This window comes from Tigriopus californicus, chromosome 8, assembly GCF_007210705.1.
Source record: "Tigriopus californicus strain San Diego chromosome 8, Tcal_SD_v2.1, whole genome shotgun sequence".
Taxonomy (NCBI): Eukaryota; Metazoa; Arthropoda; class Copepoda; order Harpacticoida; family Harpacticidae; genus Tigriopus; species Tigriopus californicus.
In genome coordinates, this window is record NC_081447.1 from 4,571,789 (window position 1) to 4,592,526 (window position 20,738).

General features: G+C 41.6%; 2 protein-coding genes across 2 annotated transcripts in view; both read right to left on the reverse strand.

Annotated features, from left to right (window-relative positions):
• LOC131885185 (uncharacterized) overlaps positions 1 to 14,310 on the reverse strand; it is a 16,944-nt gene extending 2,634 nt beyond the window's left edge. Inside the window, exons 1-2 of the mRNA XM_059233136.1 lie at positions 14,168 to 14,310; positions 6,247 to 6,379 (exon numbers count right to left, since the gene is read on the reverse strand). Of these exons, the coding sequence (XP_059089119.1) occupies positions 6,247 to 6,379; positions 14,168 to 14,308 (274 nt within the window). The 5' untranslated portion in view covers positions 14,309 to 14,310. The remainder of the gene's footprint in view (positions 1 to 6,246; positions 6,380 to 14,167) is intronic.
• A 1,405-nt stretch (positions 14,311 to 15,715) lies between these two features.
• LOC131884795 (venom dipeptidyl peptidase 4-like) overlaps positions 15,716 to 20,738 on the reverse strand; it is an 11,333-nt gene continuing 6,310 nt past the window's right edge. Inside the window, exons 3-10 of the mRNA XM_059232681.1 lie at positions 19,937 to 20,181; positions 18,805 to 19,072; positions 18,306 to 18,432; positions 17,994 to 18,229; positions 17,201 to 17,722; positions 16,477 to 16,832; positions 16,178 to 16,404; positions 15,716 to 16,089 (exon numbers count right to left, since the gene is read on the reverse strand). Of these exons, the coding sequence (XP_059088664.1) occupies positions 15,967 to 16,089; positions 16,178 to 16,404; positions 16,477 to 16,832; positions 17,201 to 17,722; positions 17,994 to 18,229; positions 18,306 to 18,432; positions 18,805 to 19,072; positions 19,937 to 20,181 (2,104 nt within the window). The 3' untranslated portion in view covers positions 15,716 to 15,966. The remainder of the gene's footprint in view (positions 16,090 to 16,177; positions 16,405 to 16,476; positions 16,833 to 17,200; positions 17,723 to 17,993; positions 18,230 to 18,305; positions 18,433 to 18,804; positions 19,073 to 19,936; positions 20,182 to 20,738) is intronic.

A 20,738-nucleotide genomic window follows, 5' to 3' on the forward strand; every position in this document is an offset into this window, starting at 1 on the left:
TGTCAATTGTCGATGAACATGTAAAGGTTTCCAGATAAAGCACAACACGGAGTCAGTCATTCTAAAAAGCACTGACACATTGTTTTTCGTGGTTTATGACGGATGTTGTATTGTATTGTATGTTCATCCATTCCAACACCAAAAAGTAGGCAATAGAGGAATATAGTAATAAGCGGTATTGGGTAATAAATAAAGGACTGAGCTGGTACCATCGTTAAGGAATTGACAGGAGTAAAAAAGAAAAAAAAGCACAGAACAAAGGAAAGAGCTGGACCAATATGTAATTTACATCGATATTGTGCTTTTGAACTCGGGTCATTTGTGTAGCGTCCGTATTGCCTTCCTGAATTCCCCTAACGAGGGCATCTCCCTGACAGTTTGGGGTAGCAAGTTCCACAGAGAAGCTGAGCACACATTGAATGCGTTCTTTCGGGCCCCAGTTCGCGCCAGTGGGGTCCACAATTCTCGTCTCTGTGTGGCCCTAGAGTCTCTTGGCATCATGTCCCCAAGTACGGCAAACAAAGGCCGATCCTCTAAACGAAAGTCTGTAAGGCCATGGAGTGCTTTATAGGTCCATATCAAGTCACAATTCATCCTTCCCACTTCAAGTGAAATCATCCCCAGCTCTTTCTTCATTTTATTTACATACAACAAAATCAAACTTATTGCTTGCAATGTTGACATAAGTACACTTTTTTATTGATACGGATATTACAGTACACAATTCATACACAGTCCGCTTTCAAAAGCATCCATGAGCTTTGTCCCAACCCAGGATTGAGGGTCAATTCTTGTAACCGTAGAGGCTTAATGTGTGCTTTTAGCGCAACTCCAAGCCCTGGAGCCCTAGTTCGAACAATGAAGTCCACTTCTCTTTTTTCTCGGGCTTTCTCAAAGTTTAATTTGCTTCCCTCCAATATTCGTAAGGTATACGTAGACATTGTTGATCCGGTGGCATCTTTCAAGTCAGACTTAGACAATTTTTTTTAGCATTCCAGATCAACCCAACATTCAAGGGCTAGCTCGGTCTGCCAACTCAAATTCGTTGTTGGGCCAAATATCATTTAAAGATTAAAAGGTGATAAATAGACGAGTACCTTTAAGATGACAAAACAAGTTTTTCAATGTTGAGAAAATAAGGAAGAAGGTTGTGAAGATACAATAAAAGATTTTAAAAAAATCCATCAGATTTCTCCATTTTATTTACATACAGGGTGTGCCACTTAAAACCGGGCAAAGCTTTAAATGTTCATGACTCGTCTAATTTTGAACTTAGCGCTAAATTGAAGACACCATTTGATTTGTCATTGGTTTGTTTACATTTTCTCAAAAAATGTGTTTGAAGGCCCTAAAGGACGAAAATGGCTCTTGATAAGGCTATTAGGGGGAAGATAATTTACCTTCATAATCAATGATTGTCTGAGAGGGACATAGCTTCGAGGTAGCTGGAGGCCAAATCCATTGTTCATGATACAGTTTCTCGATACCAAAAGACTGCGACAGTTGTTAAGCGCATAATCCATTGACCATTTGCCCCGAACAGCTTGGGAGACAGCTGTCATCGTAATATACAGTAATATAACTTAACCTAACCTGACCTAACATAACATAAACTTTTGGTTGCAAGGGCCTGAGGGCGCCTAGGCCGCGGTGCAAGCCTGCGGCAGCTCGGTTACAAGGATCTAACACTTAGTTATGCTAATGCTTAAACCACTGAAAATATGGCCGTACCTCGACCAAGACTAGTCATAACAAAAAGCCAATTCAGCCGCAATTACCATTAGGCTGTCTGTAGAAACTTTGGTCCGATTTTCAGTCAGGATAGGGTGCCAGGCATATGTTGAAAATTGCATTTTCTTGAGCTTCATAAAAGCAATGGACAGGACGAACCTGCAACATAATAAGACTAATGGTGCAGCCCTGATGACTCATCTTGGTCATCGAGATACGTCCATAATTTTCAGTGATCTATGGCTAATATCTTGCCATTTTGATGAAAAGTCTGGAAAGAGAAGTTTTAATTGTAGCAGGATTCGAACTCACCGCCACTCAAGACCGTCTTAAGATCTGCGTATTTGCGCGTGCGCGGCTAATAGAAAGCTCTTTAAACAGTGTAGCAAATTTGGAAGCTTTATTTTTATTACCAGGATCCAGTCTTGCATTTTTCAGTTGATTGGCAAAACGACAGCTGTCTCCCCAGCTGTTTGGGGCAAATGGTCAATGGATTATGCATATAGACAGTTGAGAACAAGCATCGCAAACCCAGATTTCGACTTGTGCGAACCAGGCAGCTTGTTAACAAGGTCAGAAACAAATTAATCCGGCATCCTCACAGAAGCCTCAAGGATATGTCCAATGAATATGAGATGCCTAAAATCCCTCTAGGAAGGGTATTAAAATTCGACCTCAAGAAAACATGCTTCAAATTCACTCAAAGGCAAGGCCACTGTGGCCAAGAGGTTGCAACGAGGCCGCATTTTCCTGATAAGATTGCTTTTGCTCCACACCCTGCCACAATTTGGAATGATGAAAAGATTTTCACAGTCCAAAGAGCTTGGAACCGTCAAAATGACAGATTTTATGCCTGCAACCATGAGGACATTTTGATGGATTTTTGGGACAAGAATACTTGGCCACCTTCCTCTCCAGACTTAAACCCTATGGATTTTTCCATTTAGACAATGTTAGAGGAGAAGGTGGTGGTGGGGGGGGGGTAAAAATGACCCAAATTTCAGAGCCTTAACCACAGCCTTAAAGGGTGCATGGGATGAAATCTCTGAAGATTTGGTGCAGAGAATTTGCCTGTCGGCCGTACAACGCTTTAAGACTGTAGTGAGGAATAAAGGCAGATATGTCGAATGAAACCTAAACAATATTTTTGAATCATGAAATTTTACAAACGTTTGATCATATTGATTTTCGTCTATGATTGATGAGCTTTTCAGAATTTGCAATTTTACGTCCCCAATTTGAAGTGGCACACCTTGTACAACAAATTCAAACTTCTTGCTTGCAATTTTGACATAACGACACTTCTTTATTGAAACGGATATTATAGTACACAATCCATACACAATACGCCTTCAAAAGCATCCATGAGCTTTGTAGCGGTAGAGGTAGATAGAACGGCAATGCTTAGATGGGCAAAATAAAAATTTAGTCTGTGGTAGTCAGGCTGCCAGAGCAATTCAACTGTACAAGTTGTCTTTGTCCATTACTACAAAGTCAATTCAAGTTACCCAAACGAAGAAATTTGGGCAGACAATATGGGACTATTGGAAATCCGAGGCTGGTTATAATATTCTACCGCTACAGGGAATGTAATTCCCACTACTATTAAGATGTGATTGATGCTCCCAGTATTAGAGGCATCTTGACGAAATATAGAATGATTGAGAAAGTTGAAGACAGCAGTGCCTCCACAATCATTCTTGGCTTACTCTTTCATCAGTTTTATACATGCAAGACTCGGTTTTATCTATTGAAAATCTCGGAAATAATTACTTCGCAAATTTCAATTGCTTGGTTTGTTGCCTCATTCGCCATCCCTGTCTCATTTAATTTAGTGAACATAAACATGTCCCCGCGTTCGTCGGAGGTTTTCTCGTCTTTAGCCCATTTTCTAGTTTCCATGGCTCGAACTCCACTCATGTCATTCTTTTGTCCATCAGTCTTTGAGTTTCAAAATGACCGTACTAAGAACGTTTCTACTTTGCAGTACAAGACAGGACTAAAGCAGCCATCAGAGCCCAGTTTCTTAAAGCCAAGGAGTGAATCTTAGACAGAGAAAAGACTCAACTTATGTTGTAAAGTACAACCTTCTCTCGATCTCAGGTTCTTCGCTTCAAAAAGTTGGCCTCCGGTTCCTTGTAGGGTAGATTGTACGGTCTTACGAAAAGATTGATATCCATTCATTTCACCTTTCTAGAACAAACCCAGGGCTCAGAGTGGGTTTACAAATGATCTTGATTGTGAAAAATGACCTCAGAGGAAGGACAGAGAGAGCTTCCTTGGGAATCTGAAAGTCTGACACTTTGACACTGTGACCCCCTGAACAAAGTGGAAAAACGAATTTGAGATTATACCTAGATCGGGATAGAAATTTGTCATTGGTGACAATTGAAGGGAAAAGCAAATATCTTTAAATTTCGAAATACTTCTCAACATGCTTTTGGGCAAAGAGTGATGTACGACACAGATACATAATATGCTTTAGAGTACACTTTTAAGTATCAAAGGCTACCTATTTAATTTTTGCTTTTGCGTTGGGTCTTTGGGATCATTGGGAATATTGTTCTAAACAATAGATCACTTAGTTACAAAGGATCAAAGCCAACGAATTTACTCATGGTTTTGACCTCTTCATACCAAAGGCACACAAAAATTACCACGAGTATTTTTTCAATTTTGAGACAATCTGCCCTAAGAACAAACGGAAAAATACAAAAACAAGTGATCATTTTCATGCAAAGAAGGGACGTATCAGGTATATCATGTACTTTTATAACTTGTAACACAGCTGTTCCCTTGGGTTCCAAATATTCATAAAATGGCCCCATTTATATACTCTTATTAGACCTCGAAAAAAATGCTTGTATCTTTTACCAAAATACATTTTATCTAAGTTGCGAAAAATGGGCAATAAAAGCTGTAATAATGGAAAAGGAATTTTCACAATGGTAAAAAGGGTATTTTCAGCCCCCTTTCCTGTATTTTCATCTGTTACAAAATTTAGGCACACAACTGCAGTTACTACGTTATCCATGGAGTTTTTGTTTTATTTACAACAAATTAACAATTTCTGGTAGCAATCTATGCCATTGGGCCACGTTTTTAATTGATACGGATGTTCTGGTATGCGATTGATTCTATTTTGGAGCTTAGTCTTATTGCTTAGGCTAGCTCAACTGCAGCTTTTTTTTTGCTTTCCCAAACACAGAAAACAGAGTTGAATTAGATATTGACATCCGTTGGTCATCAATATTGTACAAAGTTCAGGTAGTAACAAGTAGACGAATCATAATGTTTAATTGCAATTATACCAAGGATTACATCCTTTAAGCGACCCCCATCCCCTCTCAAAAAACATGTGGCTGAGGATTTAGTTATTAAACTAATCATGTGGCACGAAGGGCTCCAACAAGTACGAAGTTAAAAAGGGAGCAGAGAAGGGCCCAAATTAAAAAAAATGGCTGACAAATTCCTAAAATGTAAACACCAGAAGAAAAAAAATGTCAGAAAAGAAAAAAAAAACATGTGGGAAAATGGCTAAAAAGGTTTTATAAAGTTGGAAATGTGTCTGATTTTTTTTTCACCCAAAAAAGGCAAAAGCAGCTAAAGAGTTCTTTTGAGGGTTTAGATGTTTTTTCTAGGTCTAATTATTGTACAAATCATATTCTTTTGCAAACCATCACATCATCCATTTTCAAAGTCCAATAGGCAAGTTTTAGTAAATGTGATTTCCTAAATTGCTATAAAACAAGCTTCAACAATAGGAAAAGTGAAAATTTTGCCCACAAATAGTGTCGTAAAACGGCACAGCACGACTGCTTTCCCTCCAAGTAAGCTTTAAAAACCTACGGGTTGTTCATTCAGTTTCTACTCGTACTAGGCCTTATAGCTGAGAAAACCAGGGTTAAGGGTTACTGCCGCTTTTATCTAACAATTTATAACCGGAAGCAAACAAAATGTTCGTTCTCATCCAACTCTATGTATCTGATCACATTAAATTATCACTAATTTCGCTCTGTTCCACAAGTTTTAGCTAGTTATTTATTTTGTAACTCAGCTCATCAGGTTTGGTGGAGAATACGGATGATCTTTGAGCAGCTAAAATGATTCTTTTGATTCATTTTTTAAAAGAAATGCTACAATGATCAAAATAGAGCCTACTACCTTGTTGATCAGTCTCAGGCATCTTAAAAATCTTCAAGTTACATGGTCTTCAAAATATTGCCAATATTTAACTTTTTCCCCTTTGTTGGTGACGTGAAATGGGTGGACCTGCGGTCATTTGCAATGACTAAAAGTGCGAAATAAGACGGAAATATCCATCAAAGGTTCCATCAAGGGAACAGACAATTTTCTTTGAAAAATGACTATACAGCAGGAATTTGCAGATCTTATTTAGTTTGTGTTTTAGCGCTTCATTCCATCTCAATAATACACTGCAAAAGCGTACCTTCAGTTTGTGGAACTCTCGATGCAAGTACACCAAATGTCATCAAATCATGAAGCATGTCTCACCTTTAATGGACCGCAGAACGTTTTGGTCACGCCTTCGATCCAAAATTGTGTTGGCCATGGGAACGACAAGGACAAGCGGATGATGTAATTCCAGACTGGGCATGAGCTTCGATTCACTGAGTGATCCAGATCTCTGTGGAAACAAGACTGTAAAGTCAACTTTCCTGCTTCATTTTCATTCAGCATGAATGAATCATCTCGGTAATGAATAAACAATGAGACCAATGTTAACATACGGTTCAATAAGGTGATTTAGGGACGCCTTCTGGCAAATGCCTATGGGGAAATTCAATTACTTTATTGTTTTGGTGCTTAGTCAATTCCGTCCAAGGGCCATTCATTTGCTTAACACTATTCAGCGGTGGGCATTGTTAACCGAAAGGTCAAAATCGTTAGTCCTAAGTTAGTTAACTCTAAAGTGAACTTTATGAGTACTGAATACGTTGCCTTCGAGAAAAGATCACATAACTTAAAACCTATTTGTGGAAAATGCAGCAATCTGTTTTTAAATGTCCTGCGACGTGATAATCCAACGAACCAGAGAACTGGACCTTGAAAAATAGACAACTTTTTTATTTGTTATGGCCTGTGAGGCAAAATCATTTTTGGACCAATATCTAATTTGCCAACTCTTTTGACCATATTTTCCACTTTTGACCTTTTTTTGACTCATGTATTATTTTATTTGATGGGCTTTCACACTTCAGACCATTTTTAACCATTTGGTGTTGAGGGCATTTTTCTGTTTCTTTCTCATCTTTTTTTGTACCTTTTTGGAACTCTTTATTTAGTTCTGTACTGCATGGTTATATGAAAAATTTAAACCACGGCAAGATTATTTAAGCGTTTGGTAATAGTATAAATTCGACTCCCTTTTTCTGTTTTGGAAAGTCAGCAAATGAGTGAGTTGCAGTTTAACTAGCCACACCTGTCATGATGGGTTTGCTCCAAAACCAAAATCATGTGCTGAACAACAATGCCTTGAGCAGCAGCACAAAGCTACTTTAGAGAGTCTTAAATCACCTTGTTTACACGTGGTTCTTCTACGTATATTCGAATGTTTATTAGCTCTTTACTTCAGTGCAACCATTGCCCTTAGGGTGGCGCACTACACTATCCCCCCAGAACCGACCAGGTACTATATATAAAATATTGTCATGAGGATCATACTAGTGTTCGTTGGTTAAGTTGTAGGACCCAGGATGGCAAATGGACCAAATGCAGGCTTAAGGCGCTCTATGGAAACATTATCAGGCATGCCATTTTTTCCAAACTGAAGTACTTGGGGGTTCGAGCAAGGACCTTGTAGGGGCCCTGGTAGGGTCGGTCAAGTGGGAGTTTGGTGGAGTCCACTCGCTACCACACATGCGAAACTGGTTCCATGCCTTTGAGGATGAAAGAACGGTCATCGGAATTAGATTTATGCCACTCAGCAGGGTTAAAGGTGTGAGCGTTCACGGCCTTGCAAAGCTGTCGCACATATTCGTCAGTGTTAGCAAAGGTAGATGTTGACGGGAGGGTGAAGTAAGTATCTGGCAGAGTCAGGGGAGACCCATAAACCATTTCTGATTGACTATACCCAAGGTCGGCTTTGACAGCATTGCGAAGCCCCAACATCATGGGGCAATAAGAACGGTCCAATCACCTATACAGGAGGAGAGGCAGGCCTTCAGAGCACCTTTCATCTGTCGATGAAACCGTTCCACCATTCCGTTACAGGCCGGATGGTAGGCCGTGGTCTGGCGTACGTCATAGCCCAAATAGGCTGCTAGGCCAGTCCAAATGTTTGACGTAAATTGACGGCCTTGGTCAGTTACAAAAGCGGAAGGAAATCCAAAGCAGGCTATCCAGTTCTCGAAAAGGGCCTTGGCGCAGGAATTGGCAGTTGCATTAGGGACCCTTGAACCAGTCAACTACAGTTAAAATGTTGGACATTCCATTGGCAGGGCTTAGAGGTCCGACCAAATCAACGTGAATGTCGGCAAAATGAGCGGTTGAGGCTGGGAAAGCTTGTAGTTGTGGCTTATTGTGACGTTGTATCTTGGAAGCTTGGCACTCAGGCCAATCAGCAACCATTTGAGCCACAGCAACACCAAGACTCGGCCAAGAGTAGTTGGCCGCAATGAGAGCCTTGGATGCCTTGATTCCGGAATGTGCAAGACTGTGGAAATTGTCAAAAACTTGGCGGCAGAGGGGTTCTGGAAAAAGTGGACGACAGAGTCCAAATCGGGTATCTACTAGGATGGGAGTGCCGCTGTCCATCACGTTTGTATCAGCAAAAGGAAGGTTACCATTGACTAGACCAGGGTCAGTGCCCTGAGCGGTGGCTACATCAGCCACAAAAGGGGGCAGCAGTGGTCATTGGGGAGACTGGGTTACGGCTTAAGGCGTCTGCAACCACATTGTCACCACCCACCGCATGGCGAATATCTGTGACTACTTCACTAACTTCTTTCAGAGTTCGGGCCACATGATCAGATTCATGGTTAGAAGGGGCATGGCGGAATGCGAAGGTGATTGCCTTGTGATCAGTAAGTACATGGAGACGGGTGGGGGGAATGCCATTGAGGAGATGTCTTTCAGAATTTCTGAAGAGCTTGCTTGATGGCCAACAACTCTCGGTCAAAAGCTGAGTAGCGGCGCTCAGTATTGATGAGACTTTTGCTAAAGAACCCAACCGGCCTCCACTGGCCATCAGGTTCTTTCTGCTCAAGTGCGGCCCCAACAGCAATGTCAGAAGCATTTGTAACAAGACAAGTGAAGTAAGTTGGATCTGGGAATACAAGTAGGGTAGCATTGGCCAATGAAGTTTTGATGGCCTGGAATGTGTTGGCCTCCTTTTCTGTCCAGTAAGGAATAGGGGCCAAGGAGCCCTTGGCACGGGTTTTGTCAAAGGTGCTGCTGTTCTTTTTAAGGAGGTCATAGGGAGGACGGGCCACTGCTGCAGAATGTTGAACAAATCGCCCTCCTTCGAAATTAGCTTCCATTTCGCCTTGGTTCTGCTCCACAGCATTACTTTTGGTGCGCACCCCATGGTGGGTTCTGCTACGATCAAAACGAGGACGCCCACGACCAGATGACTCGGATTTGTAATCAACGTTAACAGAACTGTGTGTTCAAAATCAGCGGGAGCAGAATCACTGGCACAGATTGCACCAATATAAGCACCAGCCTCTCGGCCATAGATAACTTCATTTATAGATCGATCAAGGGCGCTGCGATCGCATGTTTTCGTCTAAGCTGTCGCTGGTGGAAAAAATGTTTCATTCGTAGTCAAGTTACTTAGGACAACTATGGTGCAAATTTGAATCGTTGACGGCCCATCCAAATTCAGAGTAGAAACTCCTAATAAGACTCCTTATCAAGCAATTGCTCTCGTCCAGCACGCTTCATAAAAATGGTTTGAGTAAGTTTTACGACCACATTTTTAAGAACGAAATTTTGAAGAGGTTAAAATGGGGCTCAAGTTAAAGTTTTCATCCATGTGGTGGAAACACTGAACAGAAACGCAAGGAACAAGCCTGGGTTCAGGCTGACCTCCAGAGGTGTCGGAATTACCTTGTTTATGTATAGGCACAATCATGTCGCCCACATTCAAGCACAATGTTGGAAGATTGAAACAAAATTCCGAATGCCTCATCATTGCGTTGCAATTTTGGATACATTTTGTTACACTTTCGAGATTTTCGAGATGCGTTGCTAAACAAGGGCAATCAATAGAGTACATGATTTGCTCTACTAATGTCCAAATCTTTTTTTGACATGTTTGACGTGTATTATGCCCTCAAAAGCATGTTTTTTATCATTCTACCACTCTTTCTACACGTATATTTGTAAGATAAAAAAAATAAGATTAAAGAGGAATAACAAACGTTTTATGATAATAATTCAACTTGCCTGAAGCAAGATTTAACGAAATATCTTTGTCCCATTTCCACCAACGTCAGCTGACCTGAAAACATGCTCATGCGGTACAGCTCCTGTTGAACTTAAGCATTCTAGTTATGGTTTTCTATGCACTTGTTTATGACGTGAGGAGGATGGTGAAGGAAGGCAAAAGCCTTGAGAGAGCCAAGGGAAGTGGTGGCCACAACAAAATCATCACAGACAACTTTTTGAACGATCTCCACTACAAAATCGAGGCTGATCCAAGCAGATCCATCAGGAAGTTGGCCAAGGACCTCAATGTGAGCAGGATGACCGTCCTCAGGGCTGTAGGACAGCTTGGTCTCAAGTCCTATGTGCTCAGAAGACGCCAGCTCTTATCAGAATCCTCCAACAACAACAGGCTGGAACGTGGCAAGATCTTGATCAATCAGCTCAAGAAGAAGCCAAGGTCCACTGTCCTAGTCTTCTCAGACAAGAAGAACTGGACAGTGGACCAGGCTAGGAATGCCAGAAACGATCGATTTTTGGCCTATTGTGTTGATGAGGTGCCTTGCATCAACCAGACTAAGCATCCAGCATCAGCCATGATGCTGGGAGTTGTATCCTCAGACGGCAAAAGGATGCCCCCTTACTGGTTCCTCAAATGGCTCAGGGTGGGGGCCAAAGGGTACTTGGAGGTCATGCAGGAGGTGGTCAAACCTTGGCTTGATGCCACCTATCCTGTCAACAATTACATCTGGCAGCAAGACCCTGCTCCTGGTCACAAGGCAAAGGTGGTCCAGACATGGTGTAAGTAGAATTTGGCAGGATTCTGGCCTTCCAACTTTTGGCCCCCATCATCTCCGGACTGTGCACCCTTGGATTATGGCATATGGGGCTATGTAGAGTCCAAGGCATGTGCCACTCCTCACAGTAGTGTGGATGCCATTGAAGGCTGCTGTTGAGAGAGAGTGGGCTGCCATGGATGAGGAGTGTGTCTCCAGGGTCTGCAGATCATTCAGGCCTAGGCTTGAGGCCATGGTGAAAGCTGAGAGAGGCCATTTTGAGGTTTGAAATTTTGAATATTGACCTTTACTTCATGGCTTAAGATACTTTTGTAATTCACCAAATATTTGATGAAATCAACTAAAATAGTTAAAATAAAATTTTTCCGTGATTTGCTGTGATACACTGTAGTTATGGTTTTCTATGATCTCTGCATTGGTCAAGGTGCCGTGCTGCACACTCAACAATGACGTTCAGACTAATTTGTGGCTCCTTTCTGGATGACAACGGCCCTGATCGGAGAGGCAAATTTCTGGATGAACTGCCCTTTGAAAGCCAGAGTTACGCCGTCACCCCGTCAGGCTAGTTCCAGGAGGTCTTCAAGGGCAACGTCAGGCTCTCGGTCTCCAATGCGGTATGCCTGAAACTTCCAGGGTTTTTTCGTAAAAGCTTCGTTCGCCCTTCTTGAGCACCGAGGCCTTGAAATCTATGTAAGGGGCCTTGGAGGGTCAGAGGCCAGATCATTGCAATGTTTGATGGCCTGGAGGTAACGTGTAAGATCTGTGTCCTCTAAGGCTGCACCATGTGAAAGTACTTAGTGGATTCTTTTGAACTACCTGATAGTTGAAACTAGACGTCCCACCCACAAACAGTTTTCGGGCTCGATTCGGTTCAGTTTGGGCACTTTTACCGAACGGCGGCGACCGGGGACGGGGGGGGCATGACCGCATTGTGAAAGTCGGCTCCGTCATGATTGTAAAAAAAACAACGAAAAGTCGAAAGAAAAAAGGAAGATACGTAGGCGTGGCAAAGACGTGTGGGCGTTGCCGACGGTTGACACGTAGGGATGGCCGGCGGTTGACGCGTAGGCGTGGCGGGTTTAGGCTGCGGTTTTAGTGTTCTCGGGTTCACCACTTTAGGGAGTCTTCAATCGCTTTGATTACACGTTGTTCTTCTATATTCGAATGTTTATTAGCTCTTTACTTCGTGTGTACTATTGTCCTTAGGGTGGCGCACTACAATACAGATGAAAATCAATATTGTTTTTTGTTTGATTTTTCAAACCGCTACAGGGAATGTAATCCCCAGAACTATTAAAATGAAAGGCTATAACTCGTCTATTTGTCACCTTTTAATCTTTGTATGATATTTGGTCCACAACGAATTTGAGTTGGCAGACCGAGCTAGTCTTAGAAGTAGGGTTGATCTGGAATGCTATCTATAAATTTGACCAAGTCTGACTTGAAAGATGCCACACGGATCAACAATGTCTACGTATACCTTACGAATATTGGAGGAAGCAAATTAAACTTTGAGGGAGCCCGAGAAAGAAGAGAAATGGACTTGTTCGAACTAGGGCTCCAGGGCTTGGAGTTGAGCTAAAAGCACTCATTAAGCCTCTATACTGTCACAAGAATTGACCCTCAATCCTGGGTTGGAACAAAGCTCATGGAATGCTTTTGAAAGCGGACTGTGTATGAATCGGTATCAATAAAAAGTGTCCTTATGTCAAAATTGCAAGCAAGAGGTTTGAATTTGTTGTATGTAGAACAAATGAAGAAACTCAATGGATGATTTTTTTCATCTTTTATTGTATCTTCACAACCTTTCTCCTTATTTACTCGACATTGAAAAACATGTTTAGTCATCTTAAAGGAAATCTTAAAAAGTTTCTACTCCAAGCAACAATTGCCATTTTGGGGCTCTTTTTAACGGGTGCTAGGGTCACACAGGTGAGCTCAACCCATCTGATAAAGCTAGCTCATCTTTTGCCATTTGGAATAACTGCTTAACATTGTCATTTTGATAAGGCATTGCTGTGTCCGTATAAGGTCGGATTTTGATCTGTGGGTGTGGCTAGTTTCAAGTAGAGAATTTAGCAGCTTTTTCAATCCCTTTTTTTACTTGTTCCTTTTATCTTTCCTTCTTCTTTCGCCTTTTTCGGTCTATTCTGATTTCCTGCCTTTCGTTTTTGTAATTGTCAATCTAAGTAATAAGAAATATTGCTATCACTACGTAGTGTCCGAGGGAATTAAAATGAAACAAATATCTCTTGATCATTTGATATTTTGGAACAATTGTACTATGGTATGCATACTGTGCTAGTGTATTAGTGGAAATTTCAAGTACTTTGGACGACTTTGAAGAACTTTTGAATCCTGCCCGGGGACATATTTGAAGCCGCCAAATGTACCCCAATAGTATAACGGACAATTTAGACACTATTGAACTGAACCTCCCGACCAGAAATTGAAAAGATTTTAGTCACGCTATCCATGCCATGCAGATTCACTCGCCATAGGCATTCAAAATTATTGACTTTCGAAATGTTCGAGGTTGCCATCTCGCATGATGAAATATGTTCAAAAGACGAGACGATGCCCTGAAGCAAGAGACCAAATATAGCACTGTATTCGAATGGCTACCATACTTTACAAGAGCTTCAAAATGGTTTGAAAATAATTGGAAAGTGCAAACGTTTATCCGTACATCAAATATAAACTTCGACAATATCACAAAGAGCTCTCATATCAAAGTTTTAATTTAAATAGAAAGGTTTTTGTAAATTCAATCCTACGACAATTGGAAAGACCTCCACTTAAATTGAGACCTCCATGCCTTGGGACATTTTTTAGACAAGTTTGTCTATTATTTGTGCTTCTAGACCACCAAATGCTTTTAAAATCCAGGCTTCAAAAATTTACTTTGCTTGACCTTATTTGCAACGTCACACGGCCCAAAGAAAACGGGAAGAGACACGGTAGATTGGTAAATAAACTGCTCTTGCCTTGCATTGAACGCAATTTCTTTTCCAGACATTATGTGACCCGGGGCACTAACTATAAATAGCATTTTGATGGAATTAGCCAAAAACAACACATACGGATCATAATTCAATAAAAAGGAATTTGCCCAATCGGCCCTTTTCTAATAGAGGCTTAATGACAAAGCGCCCTCTGAAGTGCAGAACGTAAAACATATTTCGTGCAACGTAGGAGGACGATAGCGAAGTGAATATCAAATATTCAAAATTTTAAAAGTTGCTTACCAAAAAAGGAGATGAAAATATTGACGATTTGTAAGAACGCCCATATCGCATCATCGGAGGATTTGAATCAGATTGAGCCAATGAAGCAACAAGTAAGAACACCAGAATCCAAACAACTCGATGGAACGGAAGACAAACCATGACTCCTAAATTCTAAGGACTCCAGGCTCCTTTTATATCAGCAATGCATCCAATGCAAAATTTTGTGAGGGAGCCAATGATTATTGGCTATGTCATAAAACATGTCAAAAATGTTTACGTTTTAGTTGCAGAAAATTTGCAAGTTCTTGAGAGACAACGAGACTCTAAAAGCAGGGTGTGTTGGTATGCAATAATTTCGTTTTCTTTGTCGTTTGATTACCTGGCTAAGGCAATAACTGCTAAATAAAAGAGATTATATCATTCATGTCATCATAGTCAATGTTATAGACCGGGACTCTAGACGAATAAAACAGGTAAATTGGATGAAAAAGACTTAGGCAAAAAATAAATAAGGCGAAACGTTAGAAATAAGTGTAGCCGAGGGGCATTAGAGGCAGCCCAAACAAGGTAAGAAGCTTATCCGCAGATGTCGTTCGTAGGAGCAATTTCTTAAAGGGGAGAGAGAGAGACAGGGCCCCGGTTCGATTCTCCTTCATGATCGTTCTTCCTAGAAAATATTTTAGCCACTGATCACACCCACACACGGAGAACCAATGTAATGCGGACACGACCTACGAGAACAAAATGAACGACGTGATGGCAGGGTTCGCTGTCTAAGCAACATTTACACTCACCAGTAAGAACACAAAAAATGCATAAAATTTAAGTTTTTGGGGGGGAGTGGGGAGAGCGAGAGTTTTAAAAGCAAAAGAAATGGACTCAAGTTATGTACAATTTTGTGGCCCTTTTGTTTTATGCTTTAAGTATTGAAACGTTATATTATTTTATGTCATGTCTTGAGTGATTTGGGACACTGAAGGTCGAAGATCAAATCCAAATGACGAGCAAAGCAAAGCAAGCCTAAATAAAGTGAGCTTTTACAGCAATTCAAACGCAACCCAGCAAAACTCTGACAATCGAGCTCCTTCGTAAAATTCAGATATGACTAATTTTCATAATAATGGTTCAAAACCCTTCAAAATCGGAAATCCTTTGCTCAAAGCTCAAAACTAGAACAAAGGCAAGTTTGAATTGTCCATAACATAAACCAAAAATTGTTACATCTTGAAGCAATCATTGATTTGTTTGCAAAATCATGTTCCATTTTTTTAAATTTCATGTTTGTTTTTGTTTGTTGTTTGGACCGGCTCAAGCACTCCCTAGGGTGCATTTGAGTAAATGGCATGCTAAAGGATAAGGTTTTATAGTAGAAAGAGAAAATAAGGAGTAGAAAAGGAGTAAAAACCGATAACCCATTTCTGATCAGACGGAGGAAAAGCTTAAACATGACATAGGTATTTGATCAAACTGGTTATACACAGGATTATTTTTGAACTCATTGAACCTGAGAAAAATGTTTGTAATTTGAGGGATGCTCCAGTCAATACTAAAAGAAAACAATGGCACTCCGAAACGTGAGCAACTTTATTTACTTTTTTCATCCTTTTTCCTATTATTACTACGATATAACTTTCGTGTTTCCAATTATGCACAATATTGGAATCTACTCCCTATAATAACCTCATCTAACATCAAGGTAGCTAATATCACATGTAAACATAAGCCTCAGGACTTGGTTCGTGGTCCCCTCGAGGCTGTCAAGTTTCATTTCCGAACGTGTCCTGTCAATATCGAGTCTTTGAGATCAAGATGTGAAATCATGCGACAGGCGTTAACGCCTCTTTGGATACATCCATGAAACATGCGTCCAGAAAGCTTTCCATGGCGAGGTAGAAATGTGGTCTCACACTTCGTAAGTTATGTGTTGCATCCGTATAAATCTGAAGAAAAACATGTCACAAAAAAAGATTAAAAACCATCGCAAGTTTCAAAAAGAAGGTAATAAAACCTCGTCTGGACCGTGATTACCTGTTGCTTGAAATTGATGCCTTCCCTGACTAGAGCTTTGGCGAGAACCATAGAATTTTGCAAATGCACGTTATCATCTCTTGTTCCATGAACAAGGAATAACTTTCGTAACGTTTTTGCCGTTGGTCGAAAATTATGTGCTCGGCTCATGATGTCACTCTCGTCATATCCCTTAAAGTTCCCTTCAATTCCGGGTGTACCCATGTAGCGCTCCGAATATACGGAATCTGAAACCCCATCCAAAGTTCATGATAAATTAGCATAAAACCTTAATCATTCTGGCCTGCGGCCCTTAGTACCGTAGAACCTCCAATTTGTAACGGGTGCCACAGCGATTCCGCATTGAAAGATCTCCTGTCTGAGATCTGACAAGGCATGCAGGGTGACGAAACCTCCATACGACCAACCCCAAATGGCGATACGTCGAGGATCAATGATATGAAGATTGTCCACGAGGTATTTGGTTACCTCAATCTGGTCATCCACTTCGACAGTGCCAAGCTTTTCGTGAACCTCGAAACGCCGCTCGTTGCCGTCTCGTCCACTGCCCCGCCCATCAATCATCGCCACAATCCACCCCCGCGAACTGGCTAGGTAGCTCGCCCAGCCGTGTTTCCAATGGCTTGTAACGGCCTTGGATCCTGGACCGGCGTAACTAGAAATACGAATTTGGCAAATTACCCTCTGGCTGTGGTAGTTTGGCGATCTGACAGAGATTGGTTATTTGATCAAAAGCCAAGAGGCAAATTGACAAAGTTTCTTTGGTATTACTTTGACTTTTAATGAACAATTTGCGCAAAAAGTTCGTCTCATTCTATTGTTGGTGCCAAAGCAAAAATATATCTTTTGTGACTTAAACATGAGAAAAATACATATTCTGTTTAGAACTGTGGCCTTTGTTGATCTGTTCCGATCTCATTAGAACAAGATGAGAACAGTAGCTCTATTCGCTCTCTACTTTGAATCTCGCTGCATGAAACACAGCCTCCAAAATTCGATTAAAACTGTTCGAAAACGGCTTACACTTCAACGATCAAAGGGTAGGATGAGAATGTAAACACAGTGATTTCTGGTGGCAGGAACACCTTCACACTGGCCGTATAACCACTGGAAGTGGGAACGGTAAAAGTCCGAATCTTTGGCATGGTCATATTCACAGTTTTGGCTCGAAGCTCGGAGTTGTCGTTGAGAATGGCCAACTGCGACAGATTCTTGGTTCGATAAAGTAAAGTTTGTGGGATATCGGGTCCTCGGCAATCAAGCACGAAATATCTCATGTCGGGACTAAAACTCGCGTCATTGTACAGACACCCTGAGGGCGTGAGAACTTGAGGGAGTGGCACATTTTTGCTGTTCTTGCCAATCACGTGGTTCCTTAAGAGAAGACTCAATTCCGTTTCCGTCTGGTTGATCATCTTCACTAATGGACAGGAGACACATTCAGGGTGACCGGAAATGAAGCTATCCGAGCTTTGATTGAAGATTCTTCGCAAGCGATATAGATGCAAATTTGAACTCTCTCCATTGGGAGTAGCGGAGTAATAACTGAAAAAGATTGGATATATGTGTTCCTGCTTGGTAACTGTCTAGCAAGTACTACTCTAGTACTACTACTTCTTTCATCTCGCGCACTTCTTGCCAGAGCCAATTTTTCAAAACTGTTGTGGGATAAAAAGTAGGCCATTGTTCTGCTTTGTGCGCTCTATCGTTGTTAGCCATTGGTGGCTTAATGGTTTAGACAATTTTCAACCAACGGGTTCGTTGTCGGTCGTTGGTTGCTGAGCTGATCATGAAAGAAATGGCAGTTTGAACTCACATGTACTCCCTGGTGGGATCCCACCCAAATATCTTCACCACCTCGAACTTGCCATGCGTCAAGGGCTGTTGAATGGAAGAATGCCCATATTGAACATTCAGAATGTGAAGAAATGGCCCATGGGATCCATCGAGCACCGGAGACCGAACCAAGAACTCTTCCTTCCCATCCGGGTGATAAATGGGCATGGAGTAGAGATTTACCCACCCACGAGAACGGGCAGTTTCGGTGTAAGTCTACAGTTACCGGGCGAGATTGGGAATAGATATGAAGAAATGAAAGTTTTTTTGGATCGTGGTTCATCATAACTACCTCAACACAAGCCCACAATTTGGATTGGTAGCAGTGTGCCACCATGGACAGGTTCTGATTCCGGTTCATCCAGATTGTGGAAAGCACCTCGTCGTTGATCCATTTTACGTTCACCAGATAATGATCACTGGGGAGAGATGAATCTTCTCAAGGTTATTTCACTTCGAACTAACTATCTTGTTGAGAATATCTAGCTGTGTTGAGCTTCTTCCCTTTCTTCCTGCCTTCCATCCTTTGTGCAGTGCTGCGGTGGAATAATTTCCGTCTTTTACATGCAAATGAATCCTCCCATTTTCAAATGAAATTCTTTTTACCCTCGTCTCTTTCAATCTCATTTATTCTCTTGTTCCCAGATCTGCTCCCGACAAGAAAAGGCATCAAAGCGAGAAATTGGGAGAATTCTTCAACGGTTATTTAAGAGCCTAGCACGGGTTTTAAAATGTGACACAGACACATATTTAGTATGTAAGCCCTCATTGAGTTCGAGTCTGAGACTGACCTTTTCCTAATTACCGAGGGCGGGTGCAACTCGTAGACCCGTTCGTTGTCCAGCTCCTTCATGTCCACCACTTTGAGCGTGACCTCCGGGTTCCTGGTTCCGGCTTTTGGGTAGCGCAATGGACCATATCGTGGGTAGGACGTAGTTGGGCTGGGTTCGTACAATGGCAAACTCACCTCCTCCACCCGAGTGTCATTGAAGCGAATATAAGCCAGTTTTTGGGCACTCGGGGCAAACCACACCGCGTTGTTTTGGCTCAAGATCTCCTCTGCAAGACAGATTTTATGTTACCTCAAGTGGAACCGACATTGAGGAGAGGGAATGAACCATTTCGTTAGGCACGTTCCCAACGAGATTCGCATTTGGAGGTTTGAGAGGTGAAAGAGCTGAAAGCCACTAAGGGTTCAGATTTCGGTTTGGTGCCCTCAGTGGCTAGGGGGTTCCTAAATATTACCGAAGGAACGTGCTGAAGCACTTTGAAACTGGATCAGTCGGTGTCCATTTCGAATCGGTAGCAAGATGGAAAAAGACCGAGGTATTCCGAAAGCATGGAAAGAAATCCCTTGAAAATACTCGAGTTACCTACATTTGACAAATGCTTTCATGTGTGGGAGAGGGAAATCATGTCTCCCGCTGCACATCAGATACAGTAGATACGGTCCTAAACTATTCTGGTATGGGAAATGGCCAACAGAGATTTGAGCCAGCTTTTGAAAGCGCTGAGGGCCTTCCAATATTTGAATCAATCCGATTTGAGGCAGATATGAAGATACACTTCGTAACCTCTACTTATTGATATTCTGATGGTTGTCCGTGGTAAAAAAAAAGTCTGGGTTTACCCTGAAGCATTTGATACTCATAGATGTAGCCAGATGTCGCCTGGATTGCTCAAACCTATTCATTCATCCCAAGGATGCCCTCATAATTTACGACGTCTGGCCCTTCGAGATCTGGCACCTCTCACGAAAACGGTCTGCAAAGCACCCAAGGGGAAGGCCTAATTTGGTCCGAGTATGTCGCACTTGCATTAATATAAAACCATCCTCAAAGTAACCCGACTTGGATGACTAAAGTGCAGATAGAACGTCTAATGGTCGGTCCATTATATTTGGACTCTCGATATTTCTCATACCTTCGTAGACCCAGTCTGGTACTCCATTGGAAATGACATTTGGAACTCCATCCGATGACAAAGGAAACACGCTTGGACTGTGAACGGATGGGCGATAGTACAAGTTATTTTTGTAGACGAAAACGTAAGCATTGCCCTTAGGAGCCCAGCCCAAGTATTGCAAATGGGGATGGGGACTGCCATCATTGGGAAGATCATTGCCTTGCACCACGGGATTTGGAGTATCGGTAACACGGATCAGACTCCTGAAAGGGTGAAAACCGGTTTTAGGCGGAGGCTGCCAATTACTCGAAGTTTTGTCGGTTCACTAAAGGCATTTGGACTTTTTGGCCAATTAATCTACTGATTTGAAGGAAAAGAAAAGACAAAATAAAGTTTTCTAGCTTCTCAAGGGGTTCATTTGTAGTGAGAGAGCAAGGGACACATTCAAGCCCAGTGTCTGATGAATGCACGCTCCGAAATTCAACATTTGTGTTTTTCTCGAAGTGAGTTGTATTTTTAAACAAGAAAACAGTGAACAAGTTCTTGTAAAAAGATTTTTCTTATCCATACATATAATTAAATCTTGAAGATGAGATACTTTTGTTTTAAAACCTTATGCTATACCGGGTAATCGCCCAGTAAGCAAGTCCATAAGAGAAGAACGGACAATCAAAAAAGTAAGGTACAGTTGGATTTAGGGAAACCATTAATGGCCCATAAAAGGCACATTTGTTCATGCCAATGTTGCGTCTTTTACCAAGGATTCATAAACATTCAACATTAAATGACAAATATATCTAAAGACACTGGAGCAAGAGAG